The sequence below is a fragment of the Thamnophis elegans genome, chromosome 12 (assembly GCF_009769535.1).
Source record: "Thamnophis elegans isolate rThaEle1 chromosome 12, rThaEle1.pri, whole genome shotgun sequence".
Classification (NCBI taxonomy): domain Eukaryota; kingdom Metazoa; phylum Chordata; class Lepidosauria; order Squamata; family Colubridae; genus Thamnophis; species Thamnophis elegans.
In genome coordinates this window covers 28946764-28974547 of record NC_045552.1, presented here as the reverse complement: position 1 = coordinate 28974547, position 27784 = coordinate 28946764, and the positions used below count along the sequence as shown (strand labels likewise).

Below are 27784 nucleotides of genomic sequence, written 5' to 3'. Positions count from 1 at the left end.
ACTTTAGAAGATAGACTCAAGATACAGAAGGACCTTGATAAACCTGACCATTGAGCCCTATTCAACTGGATGCAGTTGAGTGGTGAAAAAAGTAACATCCTGCACATAGCCAAGAAAAACCAAAGGTACAGGTATAGAAGAGATGAAACCTGGCTCACTAGTAGCCACTCTGAGAGGAATCTAGGTGACCATCACTTAAATATGAGCCAGCAGTGTGTTGCAGCTGCCAAAAAAGCCAACACAGTTCTAGGCTACAACAACAGGGGGATAAATTCAAGATCAGGTATTAGTGTTAGTACCACTTCACACTGTTCTGGTGAGACCACCCTTATAATACTCTGCCCAGTTCTAATCACCATGATACAAATAGATGTTGAGACTCTAGAAAGAGTGCAGAGAAGAGCATCAAAGATGATTAGGAAACTAGAGGCTAAGTCATACGATATAGGAACTGGTATATCTACTTTTTAAAAAGGAAGGACGAGGGGTAACAGTTTTTCTCTTTTGAGAGGCTGTCATAGAAAAGAGAGGTCAATCTATTATCCAATGTACTTGAGGGCAGAACAATAAGTGACAATGGAAACTTTCAAACAGAGATGGAACTTGGAGGAGAAATTTCCTGACAATTAGAATCAGAGTAATGGCTTTCCCCCAGAAATTGTGGATGCTCCCTCAATGGAGATTTTCAAGGAGGGATGGACTGCATTTTATCCAGAATGGTCTAGGCCCTAGGGTATTTAAGTATTTAAGTATTTAATAAATTTATAGGCCGCCAAATCCCGAAGGACTCCGGGCGGCTTACAGAAATACATTTTAAAAAATAAAGAATTAAAAAAACAGAGAAAAAACAGATTAAAAGACCACATCATGCACTCAATCTGGGCGGGGCTGGACCTCAGTCATGAGGTCAACAGCCCCAGGCCTGCCGGAATAGCCAGGTTTTGGTAGCCTTACGGAAGGCCGTGAGAGTGGGCAGGATCCGGATCTCTGGGGGTAGATCATTCCATAGGGTTGGAGCGGCTACAGAGAAGGCCCTCCCCCGGGGAGCTGCCAGCCGACATTGTCTGGTCGACGGCACCTGGAGAAGGCCCACCCTGTGTGATCTTATCGGCCATTGGGAGGTATGCAGCAGAAGATGGTCTTGCAGATATCCGGGTCCTAGGCATGTAGGGCTTTAAAGGTAATAACCAGCACCGATAGGAAGCCAGTGCAGCTCGCGGAGGATAGGTGTAACATGGGTGTATCTTGGTACACCAAGTATCGCTCGTGCAGCTGTTTTCTGGACCAGTTGTAGTCTCCGAACACTTTTCAGGGGCAGCCCCATGTAGAGCGCATTACAGTAGTCAAGTCTTGAGGTGACGAGGGCATGAGTGACCGTTTGAAGTGCCTCCCGATCCAAGTAGGGCTGCAACTGGTGCACCAGGCAGACCTGGGCAAAGGCCCCCCTGGTCACAGCCGACAAGTGATGTTCTAATGTCAGCTGCGGATCCAGGAGGACACCGAAGTTGCGGACCCTCTCTGAGGGGTGTAGAGTTTCACCCCCCAGGCTTAGGGATGGACTATCTGGGCTGTCCTTGGGGGGCAACATCCACAGCCACTCGGTCTTGTCAGGATTGAGTGCAAGTTTGTTCACTCCCATCCAGCTTCCAGGCACTGGCACATCACTTCCACCGCTACACTGAGTTGGCACGGGGCGGAGAGATACAACTGTGTATCATCCGCGTATTGATGGTATTTAATCCCGTGCCGGCGAATGATCTCACCCAGTGGCTTCATGTAGATATTGAATAGGAGGGGGGACAAGACCGAGCCCTGCGGCACCCCATATTTAAGGGGCCTAGGGGTCGACCTTGCCCTCCAACCAACACCGACTGTGACCTGCCAGAGAGGTAAGAGGAGAACCACCGTAAAACGGTGCCTCCCACTCCTACCTCTTCCAGCCGTCGCAGAAGGATACCATGGTCGATGGTATCGAAGGCCGCTGAGAGGTCAAGGAGCACCAGGATAGAGGAATGTCCTCTATCCCTGGCCCGCCAGACATCATTGGTCAGCGCGACCAAGGCGGTTTCGGTGCAGTATCCAGGCCTGAAACCAGACTGAAAGGAGTCTAGGGTCTCCTGCTCTAGCTGGTGGGTGGACTACCAACCTTTTTATCGGCGCGGACCAGTCAGCCTTTGATAATTTTACCGTGGCCCGCTGAGCACGCGCAGGGGTGGGGGGGCGTTGTTCGCAACGACACATTGATTGCGTACCTGCGCGGGGCTCTCTTCCCTGGAGCCTTTGCGCACGGCCCAGGAGCTTTTGCGCACGGCCCAGGAGCCTTTGCGCTGCAGCGATCATGTCCCCCGGCCGCTGCAGCGATCATGGCCCCCGGCCGCTGCAGCGATCATGGCCCCCAGCCGCTGCAGCGATCATGGCCCCCGGCCGCTGCGCGGCCCGGTGCCAGGTACTCCACGGCCCGGCACCGGTCCGCGGACCGGGGGTTGGGGACCACTGGACTAGAAGACCTCCACAGTTCCTTCCAACCCTGTTAGTCAAAGTACTAAATGGCTGTTACTCTGCCTGATGAAGAGAAAATACAACTGGGCCCAAAGGGAAGAAACTCTCCCAAGTGTGTTCTTCTTCAGTTCAGTCACCTGATACCTGACACCAGTCACCTAATAAGTCGTATGAATATAACAAGAGGTGGACAACTGATGAGAGAGGAAAATGGACAAAGTAAGACCTGAAATTCACTGTCAAAGGGGATTTTGTGTCTGCTCACCGAGTCTTTTGCACAACAGGCATCCCAAGCCAGCGGGGAAATTACAGGAGCTAGTTATTGTGTTATTTGTAAAAAGCTGTGCTGTATAAACATATTTTACATGCTCCAAGTTCCATATTTTATAGGTGCTTTTAATTTTCTGTAAACCTCGCAAGACCTGATTGTGTTGTGTCATTGGGCACCGAGGTCTCAAGGGACTGGTGAGTTAATGAGATGGTTCCATTTTCTATAAGATATAATGCTCTACCCTTGCCTTTTAACCATATATTATTGTTTTAATTGGCTTTTATATTGCCATTTTTTACTGCAAACCACTCAGAATCATGGTCTGTGAGATAGGCGGAAATATAAATATGATAAACAAATATAAAATCAAAAACTTGATTACCATCAGTAATTAAGGTAATTAATAATTACAAGCTATCATTTTCAGACAGGGAAACCTCCCCCGTTATCACATGGGAGCCATAAGGGGATTTGGGTGGTGGTGGTTAAGATTCACTGTGAGGCTCATTATGTGCATCTCGCTTTTGTTATCATTTAAAAAATCTTTTATGCATAATAATATTCCCATCACTTTTCTCACTTTATGAGCTATGATTTAAAACCTTAACCCCATGAAATACGTTGGTTGATTAAAAGGCATGCACCAAAAGTTCATGTTGTATTTTATGACCCCATTTATCCTGCCCTTTTCTTCCTCAGCCCACCAAAAGTTGCTGCTCTCTTCGGTGCCGGGTTCAAGTCTTGCAGACCCGAAGACCGCCTGTTCCTCTCCTCCTGAGAGTTCCCAAAGGGTTGCCCTGGATTTCCTCCTGTGCAACACTGCCAGGCAGAGGGGGGACGGAGGGATCATCCAGATCAGGCAACAGCTGCTCCCCCATCCATTTGTCACACTAGTCGTTTGAAATGAGAAATATCTAGTGCAATGATGGCAAATCTTTTTGTAAATGTGTGCCAAAATTGTGTGCGCACCTGTGATAGCGTGCTTGCATGCCCCACACCCACAATGCAATGTCCTGCCCACCTGCGCATGTGCATGCAAACCCCATGCATGCATGCACAACCCCCTGTGCATGGGAGGCGGGTGTCGTGCTCATCCAGGAAAGCCTCCGGAGCCCGGGGAGGGCGAAAAACTGGCCCAACGTGTCTGAACTTCCGGTTCGCCTGTTGGGCCTATTTTTGCCCTCCCCAGGCTCCGGGGGGCTTTCCTGGAGTCTGGGGAGGGCAAAAATGGCCTCACCCAGCCCCCCGGAGGCCCTCCGGAAGCCAGAAACAGATCATTTCTGAACTTCCGATTAGCCCATTGGGCCCGTTTTTCGTCCTCCCCAGACTCCGGAGGCTTTCCTGAAGCATGGGAAGGGTGAAAAGGGCCTCCCCCGGCCCTCTGGAAGGCCAAAGGTCAGCTGGCCAGTGCGCGCATGCACGCTGGAGCTGACAGCTCATGTGCCGGCAGATATGGCTCCGTGTGCCATCTGTGGCATACGCATGTAGCCATAGGTTTGCCATCACGGATCTAGTGGGTAGATCAATGAAGCAAAGAGAGGCTGGGAGCTCTTGCCTCACAATCAGGAGGTTGTGAGTTCGACCCTAGGTAGAGGCAAATGTAGGGTCTCCTGCCTGGGCAGGGGGTTGGACTAGATGACCTGCAAGGTCCCTTCCAACTCTATTAATCTGTTACATCCTTTAAAAAGCTGCATGATGCCAACATAAATGAAAACGGATGAATTACTTCCGTAAGAAAGAGGTCCTCGAATTTTGTGGGTTCAGATACAACCCCCCTTCTTAAACAGGACTGTCTTTTTTCAGCCCCTTGGCATTATTTTACTGCCTCAGTGTTAAAACATTCTATATAATTTGCTTGTGACACGAATAAAGGAAGATCACCTTGGCATCCAAACCTCAGCTATCTGCTCTAAAACCTTCAGGCCCCATGAATGACATGTAGGGTTACTTCGGAGTGGTTCCCCTTATTGTTCTTTACCTGTAGCCAGAACCTTGTCAGACTGAAGGAACTACAAGTAGTCCTTGACATACAACAGTTCATTTAGTGACCGTTCAAAGTTACAATGGCACTGAAAAAAAATGACCTGCCCATTTTTTGTACTTATGACCCTCACAGCATCCCCCTGGTCACGTGATTTACTTTGGATGCTTGACAACTGATTCGCTTTTATGACGGTTGCAGTGGCCCGGGGTCATGCGATGTTTTGACACCTTCTAACAAGCAAAGTCAATGTGGAAGCCAGATTCACTTAACAACCGTGTTACTAATTTAGCAACTGCAGTGATTCACTTAACAAATGTGGCAAGAAAATTTTTAAAATGGGACAAAACTCACTTAACAAATTTCTCACTTAGCAACTAGGCTCAATTGTGGTTGTAAGTTGAGGACTACCTGTATTTGCATACCTATAGATCTGGGATGATGAACCTATGGCACACATTCCACAGATGGCATGCGGAGTCATTTGTCAGGGCACATGAGGCATTGCCCTGTCAGCTGGCCAGCACGCATGAGTTCAGCCTTTTTTAAAGCCATTTTTTGCCCTCCCCAGGCTCCAGAGGCTTTATAGGAGCGTGGGAAAGGCGAAAACAGCCTCCCCCACACCCAGGCCCTCTGGAGGCTTCAGGAGCTTCTCTGAGGCCTCCGGAGCTTCCCTGAAGCCTCTGGAATGCAAAAAAACCGGCCCTATGGGCAAACTGGAAGTTCGGGAGCAGACTTCCAGTTTGCTTGTAGGGCCGGTTTAAGCCCTCCGGAGGCTTCAGAGACCTTCAGGACGCTTCCCTGAAGCCTCCAGAGGAGTCAAAAGGACCCTACGAGCAAACTGGAAGTCACTTCTGGTTTGCTCGTAGGGTCGGTTTAAGCCCTCCAGAGGGCCCCAGAAGGTTCCGAAGGGCTTAAACCGGCCCTATGAGCAAACTGGAGGTCTGTTCCCGAACTTCCGGTTTGCCCATAGCGCTGGCTTTTTGCACTCCGGAGGCTTCAGGGAAGCTCCTGAAGCCTTCGGAGGGCCTCCGGGGAGGGGAGGCTCTTTTCGCCCTCCCCAGGCTCCTATAAAGCCTCTGGAGCCTAGGAAGGGCAAAAAAAGCATGCAAAAAATGGGGGTCATGCCTGTCATGCCCATATGTGCACTTAGGGGATCGTGCATTACATTATGGGTACGGCACGCCCGTGCCCGACCCCTCTGCACTCCCCCTGCTTAGGGGATGCGACAGTGGTAGGTTTCAAAAAAGTTTGGAACCTCTTTTGCAGGTGTGGCCTGCTTTCCGGGTCCACTGGTGGAACCTCTTCTAACCGGTTCAGTAGATTTGATGAACCGGTTCTACCGAATAGGTGCGAACTGGTAGGAACCCACCTCTGGCATGCGAGCCAAAAAAGGTTCACCATCTCTGCTATAGATAGATACTCTGTGAACTGTCAGGGAGGGGCTGTCTTCGCCCTCTTCCTGCCTACCAGACATCCTGCTGCCTCTTTGCCCTCTGGAAAGCAGCCCCTCCCCCTTAGAAATCCAGACTATGTTAGTAAAAAAAACAGTAAGAACAGATGTTAAGATGAATCAAAATATGGCAGAACTATGAGAAGGTTTAGAATGGAAGGATGATAATAGAAATCATGTGTTAGTAAAACTAAAAATGAAAATGAAATGTAATTATTAGGAATACTATTATGTTTATTTGTATAGAACTCTATGACACCCAGGAATCAAACCATTCATGCAATGAGATGTATAAAAATAAAATAAAAAAACTTTATAAATAAAAAAAGAAAGAAATCCAGACTGAGTTATACCACAATACAATTGAAATGGTTAAATTGAAATCCTCAAAGCAACATGATCCGGACTGTGGGGGCAAGTTGCTGACTCAATTTGCTAAAAAGAATTGTAAACCGCTTAGAGAGGGCTGAAAGCCCTATGAAGCGGTATATAAGTCAAACAAACAAACAAACAAACAAACAAACAAATAAATAATGGCCTTGGGATGAAAGACTAATGGAAAAGATACTCCACACAAAGACCCTCCTTTTAGTTGGTAGACTTTTTATAATAAAAGCTTAGAAAATTTGGCCCTTTACTCAGCAAGCAGAAGAGAGGAGAGATATCTTGATATCCCTCTTAAGTGTGCATGGTGAAGGGAATGCTTAAAGAGAATTTCTCCCCTTTAACTTCATCTTGCTTCTGATATTGCTGATATGGTACATAGTTTCAGGAAGGTTGTGGGTTGTTGGTTTTAATTCAAGTATTTCCATTTATTATTGGTATGACAGATTTGCTATTTTTTCTCCTGCATGCAGAGTTCCACAATTGTGAAAAAATAAAATAATTCCGAAAGTAAGATGTCCCAAGTTAAGATGCCTCATATGCAATCCAAACTAGACTTTGGCTTTGACTTGGGAAGCTACAATGTTGTGCCCCAAATGCTAAAGAAACAAATAATTATACATGCATACAATAATCTGGGAATCACATTTGTTCTTAAACCATAATTATGCACCTCAAGTTTTATTTCCAAAGAATCAATAAAAGTTAGGTGCTTCATTAGGTGGTTAAATCCTAGTATTTTCAATGCAATTAGAGTTCAGATATAAACTCACCCTGCCTGCTTACCTGCCTGCCTCTCCCCCTTCCTGCTGCTCTGTGTAGATAGGAGGGTCTCTGCAAAGCCTGGTGAAGGGCCCAGCAGTCTTCTGGCTTTCCCTAGATATACAAGCCTGATCCCTGCCTGATGCATTCTGGGCTTACCTTCCTGCTGCTTTTCAGGTGGAGAAGGTGTGTTTGGCTTGGTTCCACCACAAATGCGCGAACGACAAAAGCGCGCCTGACTAAACTGCGGTGACAAAACCGCGCCGACAAAACCGCGCAATGAAGGAGCGACGAATGAGCCCTGAAGCGCGCCGACAACAGCGTGCCGACAGAAGCGCGCTGTAACCTAACCCAAAACCTAACCCTAACCCTAACCCTAACCCTAAACCTAACCCTAAACCTTACCTTAACTTAAATCGCGCTTCTGTCGGCGCATTGTTGTCGGTGTGCTGTTGTCAACGCGCTGTTGTCAATGCGCTTTTGACATCGCGGTTTTAGCGCCGCGGTTTTGTCGGCGCACTTATGACGTTCGCGCTTTTGTCAGGTCACGGTTTGGCTTGGCTAAAAGGTCAGCAACAGAACTGACCTGAAGAGAGGATTCCAAAGATAATGATCCACAAATGTCACCTGTTCCAGTACAGGCATCTATGGGGTAACTGAGGGCATCCTGACATGGAGATGCAACTTCTGCCACTGTTAAACTGACATCACAACACCACAAGTACCAAAGGGCAGGGCTTGCATTGCAACTGCCTGTGGGCCTCACTATGCCCAGGGATGGTACCCAGAATAAAAGAATAAGAATTGCTTTTCTGCTGGGCTCAATAAATCATCCAGAATTGGTCCATCTCTACTTGGCTGAATCCATCTTGCCCAGAGTCCACCCACAGTCTTCTCAACTGGCAAAACCAAGGGATGACACACCAAAAGTCCCCTTGGTCTTCTCCAGGGCAGCGTTCCCTCTAAGCTGCGAACGTGAGCGGCTGCACAGGTAACAAAGAAACACCACGCACAAGTTTCAAACTGCAGCGCAGTGTTTTTTAATATCTTTAAATGTGACTGAAAATATCCCCCTTCCCTCCCTTCTGAACTCTGATTTCTGATTTGTGAAATCAAGGAAGACTCTGCCCGGAGACCGATGACGCTGCAGAAGGGAGAATTCCCATTGGTCCTCTGGGGCTTCGTCAGTTCCTGGGAAAGTGGGATTTGCTGGTTGTAGCCTGCGTTTCTCTGCACATCTGGGGTTTCTCAGGCGTTGCCTCATCTGAAGCCCCGTTCTGGGCTCAGCATTTCTTCTGCGATCCCTTCACTTTGGGGAGAGAGGGAAGCAGCGTGGGATTGGACTGCCTGAGCCAAAGGGGTCCATGGGATCTTGAGACTTGATTTTTGAGCAGTACCAATCCTTTCCACTCTTTCCTTTTCCTTTCTGTCCTTCTTCTAACTTCCTTTCTTTTTCCTTTCCCTTCTCTTTTCCTTTCCTTCTTTTCCATTTCCTTTTCTTTCTCCTTTCCTTTCCTTTTTCCTTTCCTTTCTCTTTTCCTTTCCTTCTTTTTCTTTTCCTTTTCTTCTTTTCCATTTCCTTTCTCTTTTCCTTTCCTTTCCTTTTTCCTTTCCTTCTTTTCCTTTTCTTTCTCCTTTCCTTTCCTTTTTCCTTTCCTTTCTCTTTTCCTTTCCTTCTTTTCCTTTTCCTTTCCTTCTTTTCCATTTCCTTTTCTTTCTCCTTTCCTTTCCTTTTTCCTTTCCTTTCTCTTTTCCTTTCCTTCTTTTCCTTTTCTTTTCCTTCTTTTCCATTTCCTTTTCTTTCTCCTTTCCTTTCCTTTCTCTTTTCCTTTCCTTTTTTTCCTTTTCCTTTTCTTTCTCCTTTCCTTTCCTTTCTCCTTTCCTTTCTCTTTTCCTTTCCTTCCTTTCCTTCTTTTCCATTTCTTCTTTTTCCTTTCCTTTCTCTTTTCCTTTCCTTTCTTATTTCCCATTTCCTTTCCTTTTTCCTTTCCTTCTTTTCTATTTCCTTTCCTTTCTCCTTTCCTTTCCTTTTTCCTTTCCTTCTTTTCTATTTCCTTTCCTTTTTCCTTTCCTTTTCTTGTTTCCCATTTTCTTTCCTTTCCCTCCCCCTCCCCTCCCTTCCTTCCTGTGGGTTTGAGGGAGAGGGAGGGGACCCTTTTCCTCCTTGCCCCCTCCCAACATCTGCTCTGATGGCAATTATGGCTAAAAAAAATTCAGGTGCTCAGGCATGAAAATGTGCTGCTCGAACACTATACTTTTCCGCACACACGGAAAAAAAATTAGAGGGAACATTGCTCCAGGGATGTGAAGACTGCAGTGTACAAGCAATGCTGCAGACTATATGGTTAGACTTCCAGATTGCTCATAGGGCCGGTTTAAGCCCCCCAGAGCCTTCAGGAGCCTTCTGGATGCTTCCCTGAAGCAGAGGTGGGTTCCTACCAGTTCGCACCTATTTGGTAGAACCGGTTTGTCAAATCTACCGAACCGGTTAGAAGAGGTTCCACCAGTGGACCGGAAAGCAGGCCACACCTACAGAAGAGGTTCCAAATTTTTTTGAAACCCACCACTGGTCCTTGGATATGATTATTCTACACTATCATGCTCATATTTATAAAACTCAGTGCCTCTGTGAAAGGTAAGGATGACTACTGCATTTGTGTTGCAATCAGAACATTGCGTGTGTTGAAGTTGTTTTAACGCAAACTAAAGATGCCTTTTAAAAAACAAATTTACATCACATTCTTATGCATGCCAGTGCTGTGTGTGAGGTAATTTAAGGTGGTTCTGACAAGTGTTATCGGCATCTTCATATCTGGTCACATGGGCGGCAAGCCACTCCCATCCGGTCACATGGGCAACAAGCCACTCCCACAAAGGAGGCCACACCCACAGAGTAGGTTCGAACAATTTTTGAAACCCACCACTGCCCTGAAGGCTCCAGAGGACAAAAAAATGACCCAACGGACAAACCGGAAGTCACTCCCGGTTTGCTTGTGGGGTCGTTTTTTGTCCTCCGGAGCCTTCAGGAAAGCCTCCGGAAGGTCCTTGAAGCCTCTGAAGGGCTTAAACCAGCCCTACGAGCAAACTGGAAGTCCATTCTTGAATTTTCGATTTGCCCATAGGGCCGTTTTTTTGTGCTCAGGAGGCTTCAGGCAAGTTCCTGAAGCCTCCGGAGGGCCTCGGGGGTGAGAAGCTGTTTTCATGCTCCCCAGGCTCCTATAAAGCCTCTGGAGCCTGGGGAGGGCGGAATAAAGCATGCAAAAAATAGGGGTCAAGCCTGTCATGCCCATCCCCACCTGCGCCCCCCCCCTTATGGCACGCAAGCCAAAAAAGATTCTCCATTGCTGTTCTAAATGAACTTTCAATTCACTCTCAAACTTGTCAAGTCAAATATGTTCCTCTTCCATACCTTTTAGACACATCTTCTCCATAGAAGTAGGTGTGTCTATTGTTATTAAAATTAATGGCTTTCAGAGGAAGAAATGGCAAACTGAAGACAGTTCTGAAGAGCAGAGCTGACAACTGGAATGAACAGTTAGCATATAGACCATCTTTAATAATTCCGCTCCTGAAAAGAAGTGATTTTGAGATCACCTACAAATGCTCCAGGCAGCTGCTCTTCATGAACAGAGCAGTGGCAGTGGTGGGTTTAGAGCTTTGGGAGACAAGGGATTAGCCACCTTTCTCAAACTTACCACTAAATGCAGGAGATGACTCAGCTGAGCTCAAGGGAGGGGTCAAAAACATCATCAGTCTCAAGTTCCTTTGAGGCCTCAAAAGATCTAAATCCAAACCACCTTGAGTTTCATTGACTCTTATCTACGCCAATTTGCTTTGGCCACTGCTCTTCAGATTCTTCTAGAAAGCATAAGATTGCAATAAACCTTTATATTCATTGAGATCCGTACCCTCACCACCATCCAGACCTTCCGCGCAGCCCTCAAGATCTGGCTCTCCCAGCAGGCCTGGGGATAGGTTCCCAATTCACCCGCCCGAGTGTTTGATTGCTGAACGAAAGTTGTGTTTTATTATTTTTCTTTGTTCACATTTTGTTTTGTTTTTTGATACTGCACCCCCCTCCCTTGTGATTGTAAGCCGCCCTGAGTCCCCTCAGGGAAAAGGGCGGCCTATAAATTTTAATAAATGAAATGAAATGAAATGAAATTTGAACTGTCTGGATTCCTGATTTCCTGTGCTTGACATTAAATTTGTATACTTCCATTTCTAATTAGTTTTAGAAATTGCTTCTTAATTGTTTTTCAGCAGTAGGAATCTTTGGGTCGACAAATTTGATAGCAGTGGGGAAGCTTTCTTCAGTCCTTTGCAAAAGAAAGTTTTAACTACAAGTTTAAGACCTTTCTATGGGAAATACTTTTGTTTTGATTTAAAATAATAATATTCAGGTTTTAAAAATTGGGCACTAGAGGCAATTAGAGGAAAGTAAAGATTGCAATTAAAGCATAAGAATACATAAATTTGAATTACAGGTACAGAATGAAGCAAAATATCCTAGCATTGAACATACTTAGGGACATTTTTGAGCAATGGACTTAACAATCACAGTTTTGATGGGATGAATAGTTGCTTACGCTAACAAGTCCTCTAGTTGAGTTTCTTTTGAATAATGATCCTTTATCCTAACATGATATTTATGTTGTGGGAACAACTCAATGCCTACCTTTTCCTATGGGGCCAAACAAAACCTCTTTTTTGAAGGATTGGTAGTTAGGATGATATATCTGATACTTTATTCTTTGAAATTCCCACTTAAATTTTATTAGGAGTCCATTATAAGCTGGTGCAGAGTGTCTTTAGAACATTACTTGGACTTCTCAAACCCTATGTCAGCGATGGCGAACCTTTTTTGGCTCTCGTGCCATAAGCGGGGGGAGCACAGGGGGTCGTGCACGGGCGTGCTGCACCCATAATGCAATGCACGACACCCCCAGCGCACATGCGCGCATGACAGATACAACCCCCATTTTTTGCATGCTTTTTCCACCCTCGGGAATGGAGTGTCTTCCGGTTTGTCCATTGGGTTGTTTTTCCTCCTCCGGAGGCTTCAGGGAAGCTTCCTGAAGGTCCCTGAAGGCTCCGAAAGGCTTAAACCCGCCCTAGAAGCTAACAGGAAGTCTATTCCTGAACTTCCGGTTTGCCCATAGGGCCGTTTCTTTGCGCTCTGGAGGCTTCAGGAAAGCTCCTGAAACCTCCTGAGGGCCTCGGGGGGGGGGGGAGGCTCTTTTCGGCCTCCCCAGGCTCCTATAAAGTCTCTGGAGTCTGTGGAGGGCAAAAAATGGCTTTAAAAAAAGTTGAACTCAGCTGGCCAGTGTGCGCATGTGTGCTGGCCAGCTGACAGGGCAATGCCGAGGTGGCGCAGTGGTTAGGGTGCAATACTGCAGGCCACTTTAGCTGACTGTGATCTGCAGTTCAGCGGTTCAAATCTCACCGGCTCAAGGTCGACTCAGCCTTCCATCCTTCCGAGGTGAGTGAAATGAGGACCCAGACTGTGGGGGCAAGTTGCTGACTCAATTTGCTAAAAAAATTTGTAAACCGCTTAGAGAGGGCTGAAAGCCCTATGAAGCGGTATATAAGTCTAATAAATAAATAAATAAATAAATAAATAAATAAATAAATAAATAAATAAATAAATAAATGTCTCGCATGCCCTGACAAATGGCTCTGCGTGCCATAGGTTCGCCATCCCAACCCTATGTTAACATCATTCAGGCAAATTAAATTTGTATCCTGTAATGAGTGAGGCATGATCTTCTGGTGATCTTGACAAAAAAGCCTTTATATTTGGACAGCTCAGACAAGAGAGACTGAAACATCCAGCATCCTTGGCATGCCCTCAAATCACCAAACAAACGGCCTGAAGAACTTCTCCTGCTTTTGTGGCCTATGTGAATTGCCGCCAGATGTGATGGCCCAGTGGGTGGTTCTGCTGTAAGCTACTTCCCTAGCTTTTAGGATCACAGTTCACCCCGTTATTCTGGATATAAATTAGTTCTCTCAGCAGGATGATAATCAAGAATTTGTGATTGGTTACCCTCTCAACTTTCTTCCATATAGATAGAAATGAAAATATTTGAATCTAAGTAGCATTCTAACCTATTGGTTTCCCTCCCCCACCCCAAATCTGATTCATGAAATGTGTGTCTTGTTGCAGGATCTTTTTTCCTGGAATAAAACATCACTCAAGCTACTCTTCAGTTTTGTGACATTATTTACATTTTCCCATGAACTTCTAAGTTTGTTTCTAGCATGTCAGTTTTGGCATAACTGCAACTGCCTTTTTTTTTTGCCTTGTCTGATTTAATGGCATCTTTCACTAATATTCCTACAAAATACTGTACATCTTGTACTTTAATATTGGATAACCTGTTTGTTTTGTTTTGTTTCTTTAAATCAGCTTTTATCAGTGTTACACAAGAGTGTCCTTCATGTATATCCTGATTCTTGGAGTGCCTTTCATCAATTGTGTGGTGCACTGAAACACTTCCGGCCTGCCCGCCTGCACTGAAAATTGACCTGATGTATTAAAAATACAAAGCTATGTTGTTGTTTTTCATCCAGTAGTATATGTCAAAATTTAGCTGATTCATTCAGCATTGTGCCTGCAAGTTCTGCTCAGAATATCTAAGGAAATCTATGGAGATTCTGCTAAGAATTCACTCATATCAGGCTATTATAAGACTCTGCTTGAACATATTTGTTTAATTATTTATGGTGTGGGCAAATCCTCAGATTTCCATCTTTCTTGTGAGCTAAAGCCAGGGAATGTCTCCTTCAGTTGCTTCTTCAATCCAAAGAATTCTTCCCCTCATTTCCATTCTGCCCAGTTCTGCTTTCGGCTTTCTTTTCAATGCTACTGATATATTTCTCATAGCATACCCTGAACTAATTTTCTGCAGCATGGCTTTAAAACTATCAGGTTCAACTGCATGACTCAGTAATAAATGCCTTGCAAAAAGCCAGCAGGCCCTCCAGGGGGATGAGGGTCCACAGACTGGTCTGATGGTCAATCCCACCCTCTCTTCCAAGGTCCTGCCAGATGGCTCTCTGTCATGGACGAGACCCAGATCTTGCCTCTCCTCTGCGATCTAATGGGCCAGGTAGATACTGGTGGGGAGAGAAAAGTCCCATAGGTCACATGGCTGAAGCCATGAAGGGCTTTATAGGTGACTCCCAGCACTTTAAATTGCACCTGGCTACACTTAGGAAGCCAATGCAGCTAATAGAGCAGTGGTAGGCATACGCTGCATCCAGTAGCACGACGGCACTTGCTGCTGTGTTTTGCACCAGCTGAAGCTTCTAAATATGCTCCAAGGGCAGCCAGTGGGGAGAGAGCATTGCAGCAATCCCACAGCATGGGCACCTGTGAGCAGGACCTACATCTTGTCTACACTTCAGCTGACATTTCAGGAAAACAACACTTGTTGCGGTGGTTTATCTGGTCTTTTATTTCCATTATTTTCACCTGCCCCAAAACACCGTCTTCCTTATCTTCGATTTTGACTTCAGAAACAAGGTTCCAGCTCTGAAGCTATCAGACAGTTGCAGAAGCTGCTCAGGAAAGATAACAATGGTAGTGGTCACCAAAATATCACTTTACTGGCAGGGCTGAGTACCGGGGGGGGCGGGGGGGTGGGAGGGGGAGGATGTAATTTTAAAAATGAAATGTTGTTTCCATGGACAAGTTTGCTCTGGAGATAAAGTCAGGCCCCAGCAGACCCCAGCTGAGGTTACGGGGGCTGGAAGTGACATGGTGGGAACAACAAGAGAAACTGAAGAGATTCTTCCCCCCCCCCCTCACCCCTCCAAGTTTACTTCCCTGGCTGAAAAAGATGCATTTGTTCAACCAACGGGCCATCCCATGGCCTCTGTGACGGATCACTCTGCGTCTCTTCCCAAGCTATTTTCCTTTCCTTCCCCCAAACAAGCTCCTTGCAGCAAAGCACAAAAGAATGGGAGTAACTCCAGGTACAGGTAATCCTCAACTTACAACCATTCATTTAATAATGGTCTGAAGTTAGTTGCAATGGCCTTGGAAAAAGACACTTGCAGGCTGTCCTTGAAATGATGAGCATCGCACCATTCCTTAGTCATATGAAATTGCAGTTCAGGCACGTGGCAACTGACTTGCATTTATGACAGCTGCAGTGTCTTCTGGTCACATGATCATGATTTATGACCTCTCCTGCCAGCCTCTGACAAGTAAAGTCAATTGGGGAAAGCTGGATTTGCTTAGCAACCACGTGATTCATTTAAGGACCATGTGGTTTGCTATCAACCCTCCCAGGTAAACCAGACAGGAGACACAACATGAACTAATTTTATTTCATTGTAAGGCTGATGTAGGAGATGGCCACGATCAGTTTGGAATCTCTATGCCCCCAAAAGAGACCTAAGTACAGCCCCCCCCCCACTTGACTCTTATCAGGTGCCAATTGGAGTTGGCTGTTAGTAGATCAGATTCTTGTATCATTAAGTGCTTTTGAACTCTATCCTGGCTCCTGCTTTCGTGAGCCTGACAGCTTTATTGTCACAGAATCTAACAGGTCTAAAGGCACAAACTCCCCACTGCTGCCGCCCGGCACCTTCAATGGCTTGATCTATTAGGACAGGTGCTTCTAAGTTTCTTCCTCTGGACTATTAAGTGACAGGGATTCCCTGCTGCCCTTCATTGTTTCCTAGATAGCATCTCTTCCCTCCTTCCCCAAGGTCATCCATGCATTCCATTACATTTGCTTAGACTGTGATAAAATTGATCATAAAATTGGCTCTGATTATGCCATTACTCACTTAAGAACCACATTGCTTAGTGATGGAAATTGTGGACCCAATTGTAGTCATATGCCAAGGACTAAAAATTGCACCAGTGTATATTGGATATAAAATGTATTCTAGACTTCTTTTTCCCCATACAGTATATAGGCACACATAAGCTAAGAATTATAAACTCAAAAATGCACACACACACCCAAAAAATTGGGTTTCCATGGAGAGTATGTTCAATATTTAAGAGTTTACTCTGTTGGCCAGATTAGATCCGAACCCAAGATCCATCACAGAACATTTGTTTTCAGAATGTCTATATACTCATTCACAAAAATACAGTGCACACGATCCTCATTTCTATGTCTCTCAAGAACATCTGCCCCTTTCTGGCCCTGATTAGAGTGAATTTCTCAGAGAGCAAGAGTGTCAGACTCAGTTTGTGGAAGGCAAGACTGTTAAATGAGTAAAGATACGTTACCAGTGTGGTGAAGATGAAATGGTAGTATTCTGTCATCATCCCCATCGCCATGGCCTGGGAAAATGCAGAGAGAAGGAGGTTAAAAGACTACTTGTGAAATTGAACCCAGAGGAAGAGGCACCCAAGGCCTGATCAGAAAGGACCCCTTTGCTGATGGACAAGCAGTTCCTGGAAGCTGAGACCATCCCCATTGCTAGGAGGACCAATGCTGGTCAAGAATCCCTGCTTGTTAGGCCTGAGGACCCTTCTTGCAATAGGAAACATCTGCCAGAGGTTTGATTGCACCATGACAGCTGTCATCTTGAGAACTACAAAGGGATAAAGCCGAACTGGATCAGAAGGCCAAGGGTTATGAGAAGCACAATGACATAGGGTAGTTGGAGTACTGATTTGCCATTTACTATACAGCTATTTAAAAAATAATCCTGGGTCACTTCATCAATGTGAGGAAACTCTAGTTAGAAATGTCAATGAAGATTCTCAGTCTCAGAGTTGTATGGAAGTTGCGTCATGGCAATTGGAATGTACCAACTCCTAAAACCCTTAAGACAGTGGTGAAATCTAATTTTTTGCCACCAGTTCTGTGGGCATGGCTTGGTGGGAGGGTCATGTGACTGGGTGGGCATGGTCAACTTTTTTCATTTTTTAAAACATTTTTTCTCTACTTATTCACCCGAACCGGCAGGAAAAAAAAGCTTTAAAAAGTGGTGGTGGTGGTGGGGGGGGGAAGGTTCCAACAATTGTGCAGCTCACAGGTGATCCATGTGATTGCTGGAACCTTTTTTTCACTTTTTAGAGCATTTTTTTACTACCGGTTCTTGCGAATAGGTGGTAAAATGCTTTAAAAAGTGGGAAAAAAGATTACGATGATCACACAGGACAGCTGAGCGTCATGGAACCTCCCCCTCCCCCCCCCTGGTGAAGCTGTGAAGTGGTCTTACTCTTCCCGGGGATTGATGAGAGAGCAGCATAAAAAAAATGAGGGACAGGTGTATAAAGTTTCCACCTCTATTGAGGGAAGAGTTTTCCAGTTTTAGGATTAGAATTTTTAGCATTAGAATTTTAGGAATTGCTACATTCCAACAACTCTCTGCCTACTCAGATTTCCCCTAACCAACTTGCTCAGACTGAAGAAGCTACTAGGACAAACGGTGAAACATTTCAAACCAACAAGAAAATAAGTCCAGTTGTCATGTACCAACTTCCAATCTTGTTAGAAATATTTCCTGGGTCAAAGAAATTGTGAAAGAAATCAATAAGCAACTGAGAATGGAATGCTGGGAATTTATCCTTATTTCTAGATTGAATTTCTCCTTGATCAGTTTCCATTCATTGTTCCTTATCAAGTCCTCAGGTGCTTTGGAAAATAGGTTATCCCCCCCCCCCTAGCAGCCCCTCAAGTATTAGAAGAGTGTTATGATGTCTCCCCTGGTCCTTCTCTTCACTAGACTAGACATGCCCAATTCCTGCAATCGTTCTTCATATGTTTTAGCCTCCAGTCCCCTAATCAAGAGCTTGTGGTGGTGCAGTGGTTAGAATGCAGGCTATTTCTGCTGACTGCCAGCTACCTGCAATTTAGCAGTTTGAATCTCACCAGGTTCAAAGTTGATTCAGCCTTCCATCCTTCCAAGATGGGTAAAATGAGGACCCAGATTGTTTGGGGCAGTATTCTGACTCTATAAGCCGCTTAGAGAGGGCTGTAAAGCACTGTTGAGCAGTATATAAGTCTAAGTGCTTTTGCTATCCTCTTTGTTGCTCTTCTTTACTTTTTCTAGAGTCTCAAAATCTTTTTTGTAGTACGCAGACCAAAACTGGATGCAGTATTCTAGGTGTGGTCTTACTAAGGCTTTATAGAATGGTATTAGTACCTCACATGATCTTGAGTGAATCCATTTCTTAATGCAATTTAGGGTTCCATTGACTTTTTTGGCTGCCGCTGCACACTGCATTCTTACATTTGGAGTCCACTAAGACTCCAAGATCCCTTGGAGTTACTGCTATTTCACCCAGTCTATATGCTTTAGAACAGAATAGAATAACAGAGTTGGAAGGGACCTTGGAGGTCTTCTAGTCCAACCCCCTGCTTAGGCAGGAAACCCTACACCAATTCAGACAAATGGCTATCCAACATCTTCTTAAAGACTTCCAGTGTTGAAGCATTCACAACTTCTGGCGGCAAGTTGTTCCACTGATTAATTGTTCTGACTGTCAGGAAATTTCTCCTTAGTTCTAGGTTGCTTCTCTCCTTGATTAGTTTCCACCCGTTGCTTCTTGTCCTGCCTTCAGATGCTTTGGAGAATAGCTTGACTCCCTCTTCTTTGTGGCATCCCCTGAGATATTGGAAGATTGCTATCATGTCTCTCCTGGTCCTTCTTTTCTTTAAACTAGACAATTCAAATTTTCCAAGTTTCTTGATTTGTTTTCCCCTTGAGGATTCTTATCCATGGAATCCTTCCCAAGTTCTCTCTGTTTATTAAAATCAGATCTCTTAAAGTCCAAGACTCTAGCTTGACTTTGTTCTATTGCTTATGCTTCCATAATGTTGAATTCCAATATTGTATGATCACTCACTCCCAAGGTTCCTGCAGCTTCAACATCTTCTATCATTTCATCTCTGTTAGTGAGAATTAAGTCCAATATGGTTGATCCCCTTTTTTCCCTTCTCTACTTTTTGGGAAATAAAGTTGTCTGCTAGGTTTGTTAGGAACCTGTTGGATCTTCTACTTGGGGCAGAGTTTGTCTCCAAGTTGATGGCAGGGTAGTTAAAATTACTATTGTGATGTGCTTCCTACATACCTTAGTTAGCTGACTAGCAAAAAGTTCATCTATTTCCTCTGTTTGGTTGGGTGGCCTATAGTACACACCTATAGCAATGTCATTTTAATAAAATTTAATAATTTAATAAATACAATTCCCCCCCTTAATATTGACCCAAATGCATTCAAAATAATTTTAATCATTGTTGTGCTCTATTTCTGTAGACATGTAGTTTTCTTATATATAGTGCAACTCCACCTTCTCTTTTATTCATATGTTCCATTTGTGGATTTCATCCCACCAAGTTTCCATAATGGAAACAATATCATATCTGCCCTCATTTACTTGAATTTCTAATTCTGTTTATTCCTCATACTCTTTGCATTGGTGTATAGACATTTGAGTCCATTTTGATTGACCCTGTGTCTACTGTTGTGCCTGACTGACCCTACTTTCCTGCCACCTGTTTGATTAGAGCACATGGTATGGCACTCACGATTAAACACTTGGTTTTGCTTGACAGCAAGATTGATAATCTTACCCGCAAAATATCTATGTTACATGCACTGATAACTGTATTAATTTTAGATTGCTGGGGACAGAAATGTTCTGTATCAATTAATTCTCTGTTCCCACTGTTCAGTTTAAATGTTTATCCAGAAAATCTGTGAATTTAATGCCAAGTAACTCAGTCCCTTTCTTTGATGGATGCAAACCATCTCTTTTGTACAGTTTTCCATTGGACCAGCTGCCTTCCCTTTTACACCATTCCTTTAGCCACACATTAAGCTCTACTACGTGCTGGCCTTTCCCTTTTTGTTCCTTATATATAGGTAAAACCTCTGAAAAGATAAGCCTACAACCTATACTACTAAGTTCATACTCCAAGCTCTGTGTGTACTTAACCAAAAGTTTCTTGCCTAAGTGTAAGACTTTACTTTTCTCTACATTGAATCTCATTTCGCTAGTTAGGGCCCAGGGTTCAAGTCTGTCAAGATTGACCTGGATCTTGATCTTATCATCTAGGGTGTTGGCTTTTCCTGTCATCTTAATATCATCTGAAATTTGATGAGTTTCCCTTCTATTTCCTCATCTAAGTCACTTATGAAGATATTGAAGAGTACTGGGCCTATTCTATCTCTCTATTAATGCAGCCTATGATTGTATTGGCTTTTTTGGCTACTGCCACACACGGCTTTCTTATATTTAAATGATTGTCCACTAGGACTCCAAGATTCCTCTCACAGTTACTGCTATTGAGCCAGGTTTCACCTAATCTGTAGCTGTACATTTGGTTTTTCTTGCCTAAGTGTAGAACCTTACATTTGGTTTTTCTTGCCTAAGTGTAGAACCTTACTTTTCTCTCCATTCACTTTCAGGTTGTTTCAGTTTCTCATAGTCCATCTGGATCTTCTGGGCTATTGGCTATTCCTGCCAGCTTAGTGTCATCTGAAAATTGACATTGACAGAATAGGAAGGACTAAGAAGAGGGCAACGAAGAGGACTCGGGGACTTGAGGACACACTTTATAAGGATAGGCTGAAGGAAACTGAAATGCTCACCCTGAAAACAGACAACTTAAAGGAGACATCATAGCCACATTCAGGTACATGAGGAGCTACAAGGAAAATGAACTATCAACAACAATTTCTATGATGTAAAAACCAGGACCAGAAACTACAGAGATATTACAGCTGCTCCCAGATCTTGCTCCTCATTCTACTTCTCATATCTGCTCCAAATGAAGCCAGTATAGCTAGCAACTGAAAGACTGACCTGCAGTCACAATCCTGAGCTTCATCACTGAGCAGAGATATGAAAAGCACCATCAGAACTGCTAGGCCTTGCAATACACATACACACACACACACACACACACACACACACACACACACACACACCCTACCTGCTTGAGGATATGCACAGCCATTGTGTGGGTGCAGTCAAAGATGATCCGGAACTCTCTTCCCCGTTTCATTTCCTTTAGCAGAGGCCGGGAATCTTCTGTGTCGAGGGGCAACTGTCGGATTTTCAGACGGATGTTGTACCTGGATGGAGCCATAATCAACTCCTGCAGTCGGATAAGGCCTTGGGGAAGACAGGGACCAACACAAAATAGTGGGTAGCAGTTATGCGGGCATTTTGACCCATTCTTCTGACCGAGGCTTCCCAAGAGCATGAAGCAAACTTCTTGTCCCAACAAAAACCCCTTTTATTAATTTACTGCGAATTCTGCTCATTCACATGCATCAAAGTTTTTCAAGGGAGGATTTACGGTCACAGACCTTATCTGGCTTGGAGAACTGACAGGCTGAGATCTGCAAAACTCGGCAAGGAGTCTCAGAGAGTCATGAACCAATTAAGTGAACTAATTGTCTCCTGCAAACTCCACTCCCCTTTCGTTCCTCTTTTATTTCCCATGGGAGGGGCCATTCATCATTCACCTGTGGACTTACTCCCAAGTCGACCCCTGTTCCTTAGTTGTTCCCTTCATCTGGCACACTGGGAACAGGCTCCAGCTGTTCATCTGCCTCACTGATGTCTGACTCTGAAAGCAGCTGATATGCTCTGAAAGCATAGGGCTCTGGTCCCCTCTCTGCCTCTGACACAGAGCCTTCCCCAGACCCCAGGACTGGTCCATGTTCCTCCTCAACCTCCCCACTGTCTGAATCTGCTGCCAGCTCTGATGGGCCACAACACCCATACTACTGCTTCTTAAGAGAGAACAAGGCAGTACAGAGTCATGAGAGGACAGAATTTTTTCACTGGAGAATTTCTGGGGTGCTCTGGACTGATCCAGGTTGGTGAATCTAGCACTCTGAATTATACAGGGCCATAAAAAGCTGTCTTCCCAATGTCAAATGGATTTGAAAGTTCAGACAAATGCTCATTAGAGAAAATTTATTCCATTGTACAGAAGAATAATCTGTGATTGCAATTATGCTATTGTGTTATCCCAAAACAATTCAGAAAAACACCTGGCCCAGACGAAGTATTGCTGAATCTACATAGGTGAGCAGGTTTTGCAATTACAGCAACAGCAGCAGCAAGTTTAAGCTAAGGAAATGAAAGCTGAAAAGAACAAGTGTCATTAAATGGCATCTAGTGCCAGAAGCAATCCTCTGACATCTCCTCCAGAAAATGGGTGCATGCTGTTGGCTCAAGTATCTCCTTGATGGAGGAATCACCAGTTCTCTCTCCTCTGGGGAAAGACAGCAAAACTGGACCCTTCCCTATTTGAGATCTGAAGGAGAAAGTCTAGCCTAGCAGTCATCTGAGGGAGGTCATCAGACTGCCCCGAGAAAGACTAAGGGCAGGGAGAGGGACAGCCTTTTCCTATTGTAGCCAAGGAGAACCATTACCAAGGAGGCTCAAAGGTGCTTTTTCAAAAGGCAACTGGACTTTGTTTTTCCTTGAAGATGTTTTGCTTCTCATCCGAGAAGCTTCCTCAGTTCATGGCAACATAGACAACCATGACCTGGGTGACTGAGAATCTCCATATACATGACCATGGAGACCCACTAAAAGAAATGAATAAGTTCTAGCAGATTAGAAGAGGCAACCATTATTATTTAATATGCTAGTAGCACTCATTTTGCAGCCACTCCGAAGTGTTAGAAATATTATTTAGTAGCATATTAATATTATTTTAATACATTTATACTATTTATTTATTAATTAAATGTATTGACCACCCACCTTACCCCAAGGCAATTCTAGGTGATTTGCAATATTAAAAAGATAAAATTTTACAAAACCTATACACTATAGGAACTAAATAATAATAAAAAGATAACTACTCAACCCTAATTAAAAAGGGGTGGGTGGGAATAGGATGAGTGGTGTGTGTGAGAGATCTGTTATTAGTCAGTCAACCGTCCCAATGGGAAGCCTTCAGCCAGCTGGCAGAGTCAGGTCTTTACTCAAAGAAACATCACATGACAGAACTTACAACACAGAGAGAAAATTAAAGATTGCCCAACAAAAGAGGAGTTGGAGCACAAGGGCAGCCCACACTAGTGAAAACAGGACTATCACCATTGGAAGAGCCCAGGAAATAGCTGCAAGAGACTCTGGTGACAGGGCCAATCTAGTCCATTCTCCTGAATGTGGGCAACTTTAACACTTGTTCCCTTTCTTGTAGCCACCATCCATATTTTCCCTGAGGCTTAGGGAATAAGGCCAATGGAGACATTTTTGACAACAGTCCAACTTACCTGTGCTATCATCGTACACCACAGTGGCCGACCGCCACTTCAGATACTGTACAAGGTCCAAGATGGCATGGCTGAGAGAGGCATAATCCGGGTAGAGGTTGACATAAAAGGTGTCCTTATTGTCCAAAGGGTGATGTTTCCACCGCAGCTGTATGTGAGGAACTTCCAGTGCATTGCAGATGGACTGGACCGCATTCGTGCATGAGCCCTGAGAAGGCCCAAAAATGGCTACAACACCCAGGGCAAGCTGGTCACAGGCTGGGAAGAAAAGGATCCAGACCGTTAGCCAGGCTTACTCTGGAGGATATCAGGTGTAACTTACAGAAGCCATGGTGTGGCTGACCAACCAGCCCAGGAGCCTCCCAGGTGTTATTCCGCCTCACCAGCAAGTAATTGTAATGTTCATTTAGCACTTAAGTACTAAGCATGATGTGTCTTTCTATGCTTCTTTCTGTATCCATTAGCTTTCCATTCTAACTTTAAGTTTTCATTTTCCCTAGTAGTTTTTACACTATGACTGTGTTTGTATCCATTACCAATACTGGTCACAGCGTTTCAGTGGTGTGTACATGGTGCAGTTGGCATGAATCACATGATGCAAAGATGCTTAAACAACAGACTAAGCTATCTCTTGACCCTGCTTGTTGTGGAACTGGCATATCACCATAGCAAATTGGTGTTATGCCTCCTCTGAAGGCTTCCTGGATCCCTACGAGAACTACATCATCTTGAGGGCAGTGCTGTCCAATGGCATAAGCTTAGCCATTCTAGTAACTGCCCATACATCATTTAATTTTATTCACAAAAGTCTGTATTAGAGCAAACATTTTACAAATATTATAAAGAGAACACAGATGTTGGCTCTGGCTTTGGGTTCAGCTATGATCAGAATATATGGAATTTCCATTCCCAACTATTAAAGGCAGATCAGAAGAATTGTGTATCTTCAGAGTTGTAGCCCAGAGCTTTATGTTTGTTATCACCTCAGCTTTCCAGGGTTGTGACACACTGAGTACACACATCCTTCAGCAAAATGATTTGCAACACTGAAATGTTTCCAGAATACCATGAGACTGGAGGAAAGAGATTTCTGAAGGAAGATGATTTGACAAAGTCTACAGAAAAGGACCCCTGGGCCTTCAGGAATGGGCTGCGGGCATTTCTAGACCAAGAAGGCAAATTAGGTTATGCAGAAGGCATGAATCAGCCTTTGTACTTCATTTTGAGCCATAAAAGCCACCTGACCTGCCTTGCCAAACAGAGAAACTCCAAATGCCATCCAACAGCATGGCATATCAAGCAAGGTCGATTGGCTTCATCCAGGCTGTCAGTCAAATGGCATCTGTTTATGCACTGAGGACATGCAGAAGGTCCAGAGAAAGGGCTGAAGAGAAGCAATGGAATGACAACAGATCCATAATATGGCATTTGTACATGTGAACTGGATCAGCTATATATCTGTTCCAGTCCACATGTAAGTATATCATGCCATGGATCTGTTTTCGTGACTGATTTTGATCAACATCTTTAAATCAAATGCCTCCATTGAAACTTACAACATTGCTAATGCAAATGTTGGTTTAGGCAGAGAACTGAAGTTGTGGCAACTGATCTATGTGAACTTTATGTCCACACAGGCTACACTAAAGTTGGAGGAACATGAATGCATGCTAGTCTGGCCATTTTAGAGCTGGTTTGCCAAACTCAACAAAAAATTAGTTATTGGTTCTGCCAAACCAGTGCGAACCGCCTGAATCCCACCACTGGTCCAAATGCATACACTGCTTCAGAGGTTTTTAAAGATTAATATAAAACTGGAACTGGAACTTTTCCTTCTGGGACTACTGGATAAATAGTTGGAAAAAATGGAACTTTGCTTTTATATATGATAACTGCAGGGAGCTTATTGTACACATGAAGATTGAAAGATCTGCAATACTACAATGGAGGAGTAGTTGGTGAAAATGATAGAACTTTCTGAGATGGTCCAATTGACCTGTTTGATCAGAGCAGAAGCAAACAACCGTTTCCAGTCTGTACATTTATTATAGAAAAAATGATTTGTGATTTTGACAACTGGATAGGATAGACTATAAAAGAAAACATCATGATGGAGATGGGGGGGAGAGAGGGAGGGAGAGAGAGAGAGAGAGATTGTAGAACACTGAATAAGTAATGCTATGTGTATTTCTGTGTGGAGGTGAGATAGTGAAGAACTGTCTTTCCCCAAGTACATATGGGAAATGATTTTTGCCATAATGTGAAGCTGAAATACAGTAACAGAATTAATCTGTATTGATTAATGTCAATTTTGCAATGCACAGAAATAACAGAAAATACTGGCTCCTGGCTTCCAGTGTGGATCGTAGTGAACTGGAGAAAATAAGAAGACAAGGATTAGGAAGGACATGATAGGTATCTTCCAGTACTTGAGAGGTTTTCACATTGACTTATTTTCCAAAGAACCAAACTGCAGTACAAGAAATAAGGGGTAGAAGCTTGTAAAAGAGAGATCCAATCTAGAAATAATTAGATTTTTTCTCATATTAAGAACAATTATCAATGGAACTGCTTGCCTCCAGAGGTTGTGGGTTCTCCATCACTGGAGATTTTAAAGAAAAGATTGGATGGTCATATGCCTGGGATGCAATAAAGTCTTCCATCTTGAACAGGGAGTTGGAATAAAAGATCTTCAAGGTCCCTTCCAGCCTTATGATTCTACGTATGCGTATATATAAACTCTAGAGTTTTCTGAAGAAGTAGGACAACATTGTGAGATGAACAGCAGCCAGAGGTTGAATGGTGGCTGATAAAGTCTCTCTGGATAAAGGAGAGATTGTGAGATTGCCCACTAGTACTCTGGACAGTTGCTCCTCATATGAGTAAACTGCAGAAATGGAAGTTTTTGCAGTTAGCTCACAAACTGAGCAGCTGTTCTAAGCTAACCATTTAAGCTCACAACCTTAGTGTAGCATATGTGGACATAAAGTTCAGGTGAACTTCATTATCTTTCTTTCTTAATCCCTTTAGAGTTCATGAACTTATAACTGTAGAGGAATTTTTTGAATGACAGGAAAAGATTTCACTTCATGAGTTAGCATTTTTTTTGGATTAGAAAGCAATAAATGAAAATAGCAGTAGATAGCAATAGCAGTAGACTTATATACCGCTTCATAGGCCTTTCAGGCCTCTCTAAGCGGTTTACAGAGAGTCAGCATATTGCCCCCAACAATCTGGGTCCTCATTTTACCCACCTCGGAAGGATGGAAGGCTGAGTCAACCCTGAGCCGGTGAGATTTGAACCGCTGACCTGCTGATCTAGCAGTAGCCTGCAGTGCTGCATTTAACCACTGCACCACCTTGGCTTACAGTTTTCTGACAAAAAGCATAAAAAGGAATTAAAGTAAGAAAGATTTTGACAGTTAAAGGGGACATTTATTTTGAATGACTGTTTTTAGTGAAACTGCTCTAAACCAAACTGTAGTAAATTAAATTAGGAAAAAGAACTTGGTCTTCATGGAAATGCTTTTTGTTTATTCTCAAGGAGTGCAGATGTATACAAAACAAATTATACAAAAACAAAACCATAATATAACCCAGAATATGGTGTTGATTGTAACCATGAAGATATGGATTGTGATATTGTTTGCAACTTTGAAGTACCCTTAAAGATAAAAAGTATTAAAGGCAAAAGAAGACCTCCCCAAAATAAAAGGGAAGAAAAAAGAAAAGGGGAAAATATTGTTTTTACCTTGAGTGAGAATGTTTCATAATGGCAACTACTTGAAAAACTACAAGAATGGAGGGAGGATGGGATTGTTAGAGCAATGTGCAGAAAGGAATTACTCCAGAATTTCTGCAGACATTGAGCAAATAAGAAATATTTAATTGGAAGCACATGATACCAAACTGACAGTTTTTTTAAAAAAAGAATGGCTGAAAGACTTGTAAAGATGAAAGAGAAAGTAAAACAAGAAGTTAATAAAACGGAAATCTCTGTACAACAAACCTCTGGTGAGATAAAACAAACTAATGACAAAGGAAATTATACTGAGTAAGATAGATGCCATAGGCTGAGATTGGAAAGACGGAGAATTTGGCACCCCTGGAATTGAAAGTGAAGGAATTTTGCTTGAGACTTTGATGCTTCTGATGAAGATATTAGAGAAAAGATTATTAAAGCTTGACAATTTTTTGGGAC

At 43.8% G+C, this 27784-nt stretch overlaps 1 protein-coding gene across 1 annotated transcript in view; it reads right to left on the bottom strand.

The window, feature by feature from the left end:
- Positions 1–27784, bottom strand: part of GRIK3 (glutamate ionotropic receptor kainate type subunit 3) — a 131862-nt gene that overhangs the window by 87584 nt on the left and 16494 nt on the right. The window contains exons 2-4 of the mRNA XM_032227932.1: positions 23584–23841; positions 21273–21454; positions 16610–16663 (exon numbers count right to left, since the gene is read on the bottom strand). Of these exons, the coding sequence (XP_032083823.1) occupies positions 16610–16663; positions 21273–21454; positions 23584–23841 (494 nt within the window). The remainder of the gene's footprint in view (positions 1–16609; positions 16664–21272; positions 21455–23583; positions 23842–27784) is intronic.